Source organism: Coturnix japonica, chromosome 5 (assembly GCF_001577835.2).
Source record: "Coturnix japonica isolate 7356 chromosome 5, Coturnix japonica 2.1, whole genome shotgun sequence".
NCBI classification, from domain to species: Eukaryota; Metazoa; Chordata; class Aves; order Galliformes; family Phasianidae; genus Coturnix; species Coturnix japonica.
Window position 1 is genome coordinate 7,072,617 of NC_029520.1, and position 9,261 is coordinate 7,081,877.

General features: G+C 46.8%; 1 protein-coding gene across 5 annotated transcripts in view; it reads right to left on the minus strand.

Annotated features, from left to right (window-relative positions):
- Positions 1-8,868, minus strand: part of ANO1 (anoctamin 1) — a 72,430-nt gene extending 63,562 nt beyond the window's left edge. For 2 of the 5 annotated variants that reach the window (XM_015863688.2, XM_015863683.2), the window contains exon 1: positions 8,585-8,867. In XM_015863688.2, coding sequence (XP_015719174.1) covers positions 8,585-8,642 — 58 coding nt within the window. In that variant the 5' untranslated portion in view covers positions 8,643-8,867. Of the gene's footprint in view, positions 1-8,584 lie in introns of all 5 variants that reach the window. The other 3 variants (XM_032444890.1, XM_015863685.2, XM_015863687.2) reach the window with 3 other exon arrangements.
- Positions 8,869-9,261: the final 393 nt, after the last annotated feature.

Consider the following 9,261-nt stretch of genomic DNA (forward strand, 5'->3'; position numbering starts at 1 on the left):
AGGGAAGGGACCCTGTGCCTTGCCACCCTCCACGTCTAAAGAAGATGCTCCAGGTTCTTCTTCCAATAAATAATTCTCCAGGCTCCTCAGAGAGATGCCTCAGTGAAGGAGAAGGACTCTACGGTGAAATATTGCTTACACAGAATGGCAAGCATGTTACAAGTTTCCCTCAAAAACCCAGGGGCATGGATGCCAGCAAGACACACAGGGGGATCACAGTTGCCCACTTTTGACCAAAATTAGGGCTATTTGCCTGCTTAAGTGCTTTACTGGACAAGGGCCAGAGGGCACAGCAAATTGAAGGATACACCCCCTACAAACTATTTTGGGAAAATACACCAAAGTAAAGAAAGGAAAGCTTTCATTAATTTATATTATTAAGACAACGAAGATGTTGTTTTGGAAACAATAATCTGGCTGTTTTAACTGGAAATTTGCTAGCACTGCACTACAAGGACAAGGTTTTAAAAATAAAGCAATTAATCCACCACTTAGAAACTATTAGCCTTAAAAGACTCAGATTTTATGTCCATGCCTCTGATATGATAATAGGATGCTTCAAATCTACACACAAATCTATTTCTGCTCTTCCATTGGTAACTGGTACATGTTGTGTTTTCGGTTTTTCTTTTTCATTATTATTATCCAATTAATTAGTTATCTTGCCAGATGAACTTAAATGTATCAAATTAATTGATAATACTTTAATTGCAACACACAGAAGACAGGTTATTAGAGTGGTATTGATGTGCACAGTTATCTTGCTGTAGATTACTGGTTGTTACATTTAGCCATTCATTCCTCAAGGAAAGCTCTGGACTGTGTGTTTAAAACATAAATTATTTCATTTAAATTGACATGCAGCTGTCTGTCCCCTGCAAAGTAAGCAGCAGAGAGATCCAGCATGGCCTGATAAAACTCAGCTCTGGACAGTCTGACCCCATTTAAGTCAGGGCAGACCCACAACAGTCCATTTCTTCCACTCCCACCCACGTACATGTGGCTACACCCTGGGCAAGCATTATTTCTCTCAGCTGAGTCCATCAAGTGAACTGAAATGACAATTCTTGCTTTTGTTACCTGCCAAACCCCTAAATTCAACATGGTAGTTCCTGGCATATAAAGTAAGCTCTGCCACAGCAAATGCAAATGATGAAAGGGGGGGGGGGGGGTTGGAGCCAAGCAGGAGGGTTGGAGCTTCATGATCCTTGAAGTCCCTTCCAACCTGGGTCATTCTGTGATTCTGTGATGTGAAAAAGGAGAAAATGGGCTCTCCCAAGGGCTCCCCGAAGGCTATAAAGTCCTTTAAGATCAGTGGCTAAAGAAATATTTTGTACTTCTAAAGCATGTACAAAAGGACTAGGACAGGGTGTCTGTGCCCAGCTGTTGCCTCTCAGCCTGGCTTCCTACCACATGAGCTAAAGGAGGACACGGTGCACGTCCTGCCGTACAATTGTTCAGTAACAGAATCTGTCCCTATTATGAGAGCCCAAATGTCCTCTGGTGCCTCAAGGCACACAGGGTGAAACAATTCTACAAAGTGACTGAATTTGAAATACCGGCCTGTAGCATAGAAATAGTTGTCCTTGATAGCTGAGGTATGTCCTCCTAATGTACCTAAAGATGTTCTCTCTTCTTTTCCAGCCAGACTCAGCTATCTGCCAAAGGGGTTATCGACAGCAGCTGTGAAGAGGAAATAGCACTTCAGATCTATGTCCCCATCAGTGTCAACACTAAACCCTAGCAAGCTGTTCACACACAGAATTAAGGAACCGACAAACATAACTCTGATGCCCACATCCCTGAAAAACCATGACAATGCAATGTGATATTCTGGATGCAATATTCAGAGAATAACTGAATAGTTCAGACCATAGCCTTTCCACTAGATGAAGTTCCCCAAAGTCTCTTATGAAAAGCTTTCAGTTAACTCAAAGTAACTGCAAACGTGCATCCAGTGTAAAGGTTGTTGGTTTTGGAATCTTTAAGCCCTTTTAATTAACAGGATAGTAAACAGTGAAGAATGCAAAGCTTTGACAATATCCTATAGAACAGTTCCCAGAAAAGCATTCACATTCACCAAATAATCTCACAGCAGCTCCAAGGACAGCTGTGCATGAAGTTAGACAGGTACAGTTAATAATGAAAAGAGAAAAAGGGGAAGGAAGTAAAAGTTCCCTAAGAAGAAATACAGACGTAGTACAGGTGGAAATGAGGAGAATGTATGTATTGGCAAGGTCAAAAAAGATGCAGGGATAGCAAGAGGGGCAGGGAAATATTACGCCCTCTTCTACTACATACAACATCAACTGTTGTATATATACACTTGTAAATATACCGCACAGACTTTCAATAGAGCTGAACTGAATGTATTCCACCTCAGGAAATGAAAATAAAGGGTTTCTCAACTTGAGTTTTCTATACAAGCAGTTAGTCTGATAAAAGAGGGAAAAGAAAATGGAACATTTTGACATTCACCCTGCATTACTCTGCTTGGTAGTAAACCCACTTCCAGCACAGACCACCAAGCCAGTCCTATTAGCCATACATATCATGATATCATGATATGTGGATACGCTAAGCTTAAACCAGCGCAGATTCAAACTGTTCAGTATGCCTTATAAGGTACCTTTCCTATTTCGTTTACATCACAATATACATTTTACACTGTAACATGCAGGTGCCCTGCTGCACAACAGAGAGGCACTTCCAAGCTATGCCATATCGTAGAACCTTATGTTCTGGGGTGGGAAATGATGCTCAGCATGTCTTAGATCAGATACTAGACATTTCTCACAAGTAAACAAATTTACCACACTATGATGCCACAGTACAGAGCAGCCTTAAATTCTAGTAGGCAATCAATCACCACAGAAGGGAGATCGTTTCCCAAAAAAACAAGGCTAATTTATTTTCAGATCTGTTTGATTCAAGTTTATGATTTGTCTGGGACACAGAATCAACAGTATGATGAATTGAATACATCTCCTGGAAGACTAAATTTATTAAAGTACATCGTTCGAGCTGATTAAATGAAAACAACCATTGGTTTGGACATTGGCTTGATCAATAGTAGGGATAATGCTGGAGAAATAATTAACTGGAACCTCACTTGGGATTTACCATTTTAAGGATAAACTAAGGGGGTCACTTTTCCACTGCTTCTTCACACACAAGTCCTCCGCAGCACAGCCCAGAGCCATCCCTGCCTGTCCTCATCCCCACCCTTGTTCTGCAGCTCCCACACTCAGCTGGAAACCAGGATAAAGCCTGGCTCCACATTCTCACTCAGTGGCTGGGACTCAGCTCTGTTTATACTCCCGTGAGCCGAAGAATGACGATGACTAGTAGCTATATAGATAAATAAAGTATATTAAGTCACAGGAAGTAAAAAGGGAAAACTATTAATTTATTTATAGAAACCTGTTCTTGCCATTCATCAAAAAAGAACATTCAAAAGTATGCAGCGAGATACAAGCATCTGGCTGAAGTTGGCTGACCACACACCAGACTATACACAGAGCCATTTTCCTTCTTCGGGTCACATGGACCTGGTGCCAGAGAGCACAGGATACAGACAATAATGGGGCAGTTCCACTAGCAGACCTGGGGAACAGCCTTTCCACCAGCGTGCCACAGCTGCGTGGACATGGCCTAGGCTTCCCATCCTTCCAGTGGCTCCATAGCCAATTCCTCATTTTTGATACACCGCGGTACCACCAGTACATCCCAAAATGCTACACCCACGCCATCTACTAATGCTACTAAATACAGGTGAGAAGACCTTGATGCCTAAGTCAGATCCTCCAGACGCAGGCTGTGCCAACATCAAGCAAAACCAAACATGTGATTTATTGTGGAGCTTGATGCTCAATTCCCCAAAACTGAGCAGCAAATGCAATACACCCACACAACCCTTTTCCCCCTCCTATTGCCAAAATAGCACGCATACATCAGTAGAAAACCTTTTCAAGACAATAGTGCCACAACACACTGTGATGAATTTAATGGTATTTGCATAAAAGCTGCCATCTTTTGCAGTCTGCAGTAGATTTTTTTCTGGGCAATCATACCAGAAGCATAAAGTCATGCCATATTTTGAATCTCTGCCTGCCAAAATCCGGGAAGAATTGCAAAGCACACTCATTGACATATCTTGCGGTACATCGCCAGCCAAGATGCTATAGTACAAATGAGTGGACATAAATAACAGCACGAGACCCACTTCTGCCATTCTTCTTACACCAAAGGAGTAAAAACCTAACACGTGGAGCGAAGCTACACCCCAAAACCTCCACATTGGAGATCTTATTCTTCTCAAGAAAAATTATAGGACTGTCAAAGTACTGCATTGAAAAAGCTTCAAAGTAATTTCAGAAGACTCAGTGCTCATGATATTGCTGAAGTCAGTAACTACTCAATTTCTGTATTTACTTATTCTAAGTGCACCCTCAATCTGCACTTTCAGTTGCCAGCCTTTTCCCCTTTCTACTGAGCGCTGTAAAATGTGTTTTTCTCTCCGTAGGCAATTTTCCGTGGAGAACTTTTCTTATCACATATTCCAAGTTCATTCTGCAAGTGGGACATCAGCTGATATCAATAAATAAGTACATGAGGCAACAAATATTTGCAGTGTGTTTAGAAAACAAAGTGCTTCCTCTTTGTAGTGTATGCTTCCTATCCACAGGATACAAATAGCAAGAGAGGTAAGGTAGCAGGACCAGGAGCACAGAACTCGTATCCACAGGATATAAAAAAAGTAATTTATAAGATGTAAAAGGAGCAGTTAATGCCTGCACACTACTTAACCTTTTCACAACAGGTTTCAGATTAGTTACAGTTGTGCATAAAAAGTCACAAGTTCATGACAGTTTACAAAAAAAAAAAAAAAAAAAGGTGGTATTTTTTGGAGTGCAGTCAGAGAGGACAATTTTGTGATTACGTATATTATTAATATTCCACTCAGAGAAGTAAGTACACACAAGCAGGCTCTCGCACTGACTCAGAGCTGCCAAGAACAAATCAGGTAAGCAGATAAGGCAATGGGTAAAGATACTGCAAGGAGATGGCACGGGATCTCCATCATTCCATTGGGTCACATCTGGAAAGAGCTTCCATAACGGCCAGAAGGACAGACTGCCAGGGGAAGGCTCACAGATAGGAACGAGAAAAAGAGGGAAAGCAGCAGGATCTGGGGTGGCAGTGGAGCTGAGGGCCCAGGGGACAAGCCGGCATGGCGGAGCAGGATATGGAGTATGTGAAGAGCAGGGATGTGGTCCAGCTCTCCCAGGACAGTGGCTGGAAGAAGGCGAGGGAGCATGGGGACAGGCCAGCCTCCTGCTGGGCTACAGCACCACTCTCAGAGGCACTGGGGTGAGGGTAGGAAACTGAACGCTAAGCCAAATAAACACAACTCTTCTTCCCGTGGGTGCACAGGGGCAGGCCTGGGGCAGGGGCTATGACTAATGCAGCTGAGGCTGCTCTGCTTCCTGCGCCTGCTGCGTGTGCCATAAATTACCTCGCAGCGACAACCAAAGCACCACTGTCTTCTCGTTCTTCAAAGTGCTGAAAATAAGCTGCACACAACTGCTGGCATCACCCCCCAGTGACACCGGCCTGGCAGCTGGCATGGGGTGGCTTAGCATTGCAGAACGTGATGGTGCCATGGGTTCCCACTGGGCATTCATAAAAACTGGTCACTGGTACAACTGCCTGTGGAACTTACCAAGCTGAGGGCTTACCCATACAGTGACTGAACAACTGTGTGGAATGAAGCAGAGGGAGATGAGCGAGCTCAGAGCTCCTCAGCCTTTTGCACAGTAATGCTTTGAAGCCTATCCTGTCTGCCACAGTCCCCTCTGCTCTTCCCTGTCCACAAAGTGATCCTAATTTAAAGCCAGTTGTATTTTCCGACCACAGCATGTCCCCAAGCATTTCCTTTTCTCAAAAGCTCCAGAAGCCAAAGGGTGCAATTAAAGTCAAAAGGGATATTTTTCCCTTCTGTTTGCCAATAAATACTGCCCCTTCCCAGGGCTGCTCTCCTGCCTGCTCACTCTGCCTCCACATTCCCCATCCCCTCCACATTTCCATGGCCCAGCCGCAGAAATTAATAAGTTATTAGTACAAATTAAAATATTACATTAATGTTGTACGTGAGTGCAAGTTACTGAGCTGGAAAAGAAGTCCTAATTAAATCAATACGGTTATTAGTCCCTTGTCATCTCTGATTAATTATTAGCTTAATATGCTTCATCATTTTTGCCATTAATGGAATCGCTGCAGTGCTACCATGGGGAGATGGGTGCTGCAGAAGAGCCAATGGAGCCATGCTAGGGACCCTGGCCATGCTGGGGCATAAGTGAAGTAATCCTGAGAAAAGAAGGGGAAACACCTCGCTTTCTGGTAGAACAGCCTGACCGCATAAAATATCCCACTGTTTTCAGAGGATTAAGCTGTTCTCTCAGGGGAATTTTAACTGTTGATATGCAGGGGGTGAAGGCACAACTGTGTCAATCTGCATCCCAAGCACTTGTCCCAGTCTCCTCATGACTTACACTGGCATGACGATCTACTCCAGGCCTTTCCCCAACCAACTGACTACTGCCTTTTCAGCTGCTTCTGCCGCAGCCCCTTCTTCACACATCCTAGTTGCCCAGGGTGTAAGGAAGGAGCAGGCAGCAAGTTGAAAGCCATCACCTTAAGTGCCTGGGGCTGTGGGAAGGGCAGGGGCAGAGGACCCCTCTGCCTCTCCTGCTACCAACAGAATGAAAGATAACATACAGAAGTCACCAGCCAGCTCATTCCAAGAGAAACGTGAAATAGTTATTTGGGCATAGGTAACTCCAGCTGTATGGGAATACACCTTCACTTCTCTCTCTCCTGTCATCTTCCCTCTGATGCCAGCTTTTCCTAACTCTGTCCCACCCCAGCAGCCTGCAGCAAGGTTTACTAGGGATAATGACCTGGTGCAAGGACAAATCTCCAGCTGACCCTCCAGTAACAAGTGCAGAACGTATCCAAGGACTGGCCAGGGCTAGCATTGCACTGCCGTGCATGGATCCATCATGGGACTGGACAGGAGCTTCATCCCATAAACAGCTTCACAAACACGCTCTTTGGGAGGGGATACCAACAGGAATATGCATGTGCTTCCGCGAGCAAAGCTGCTCCTTGTACTCACTAACAAAGCTGGTGCACAGTGTTTGTGCTGCTGATGGGTGATTCAGAAATTAAACAGAGAATGCCACCGCAAAGCATTACGCTGAGTTCCTCACAGATAAAGTGCCACTTCAGCTTCCCAGGACTTGCTTTACCACTGCCATTACCTCGGGATAAATGGCCACTTGTACAAAGCCAGAGCTTCCCAGTGCCAGTTTTGCCCCTTCGCCCTCCTACTGCCATCCCTGATAACACCTCAGCCTCCGTTCCACAACACACAGCGCGGAGGACTTCCATCTCCCCCATTCAGCTCAGCAACCCCGTTGCCCAGTGCTGAGCTGCACAGCCCAGCTGCATTGTATCACAGACTCAGAACCGGTTCCCTTCCACTCCTGGTTGCTCCGCCATGGCTTACAAAGCATTTCAGAACTGGGCTGAGCTCCAGCTGAATGTTTGGCCATGCAACGAGGAGACTCCAGGATAACGGTTTTCGTGGGAATCCAAGAAGAAGGAGTAAAGAAAAGGGCTCCCCACGCTATTTTTAGCCGCAAACAGTAAGATTTGGAATTTTGATTGTAAAGTATGGAATTCATAAATGGTGCCATGCTAAATTTACTCCATTTGTATACAATTCTGCTGGCTAACCAAGGGGGTTACAGCGCGATCCTGGTTAGCATCTCAGCCCTAGTTTTATAGCCTCTAAACCAGGAGAATAATGCGTTCCTGTAAATAGTGTTTGTGAAATTTGTGCCCCAATGCATACACAAGAGGATTTTCTGTGCATGGTGTATACGTGCATGTATGATATCTTCCACAAACCCATGTGTTGGTGCGTGTGTGCACCCACAGCCACCGAGCAGGGATTTATTTCCAGAGCGAAGCCAAGGAAATTCCCACCCACTACCATTTAAGCGCTTGGCTCTTTGGCTCAAAACATTCTGCAACTTCTCAGCCAAGGAATGTATTTTCCCTTTCCAATATATATAATTTATTTTGCTGCACACATTAGCTAATGATTCAGAGACACACGATTAAACCAGTGCTGTGAGGACACTACTGACCAGCTGAACAAACCCAGTTCATTTTGTGAGACCTTTCTTGCTAGCCTGCCACGGCACAGCATGAACTGACAGCAGCCATCGAATCAAGGGTTTATCTCATCTACTTTTACACCAGCAATTTTTCATAATTAGCCTGGCTTCCTGGGGTTAGATGAGCTTTTAATTACTACATTAATGTAGATAAGGAAGACTCTATGCTGCTCTACACTTCTGGGTGGGGGGGGTAAGAACGCTGTTTTATTTCCCTACTACTTTGCAGAGATTACTCCGGGATCTGTAACACCGCTCGGCAGCCCGCAGGGCAGCACCACCCGGACACCGTTCCCGCAGCGCGCCCCTCACTATTCTCCCCGCCGCACACTTACGTGGTCCCCAGGGCGCGGCGGCAGGCAGCCTGCGCAGGTGGATCTCATCCTTATCCATCGCCCGCCGATCCCCGCAGCCCTGCTGCGGTACCAAACTCAACTTGCCAGGGTCCCTCCTCCCTCCTTTTCTTTTCTTCTATTTTTTTTTTTCTTCTTTCGTCCCTTTTATCCTTCTCCTCCCCCCGCTCGGTGACACGGGGAGGGCTCTCTCACCCGCCGAGCGGCACCGCGCAGCGCCCCACCGCCCCCCGGCCGACTTTAAATAAGGGCGCCGGGAGCCGGCCCGCCGGGAGCGCGGCCCTCCGCGGGGAGCCGTCCCTCCGCGTCACGCCGCCGCGCTCCCTCCCTCCTTTCTCCCCTCCCTTCCTCCCTCCCCGCCCTCGCCCCCCGCCCCGTGCGGAGCTCTGCGCCTACCTGCGCGACGGCGGCGCTGCCCTGACCTTGGGCGCCGGAGGGACGGCGGCAGCTGCGGCGGCTTCGGCCGGGCGGGGGCAGCGCGGCCGACAAAGGTCAGAGCGCCCGCGGTGCCCGGCCAGAGCGGAGCGGGGCCGCGGGGTTCTCCTGGGGGCAGCCCTCGCCCTGCCCGTGCCGATTTTCACAGCGCGCAGCCAGCGAGGGATGCTCGGGAGCGCTGAGCTGCAACCTGCCGGCCCCCGTTTCGGTCCGGTCCCGCTTTC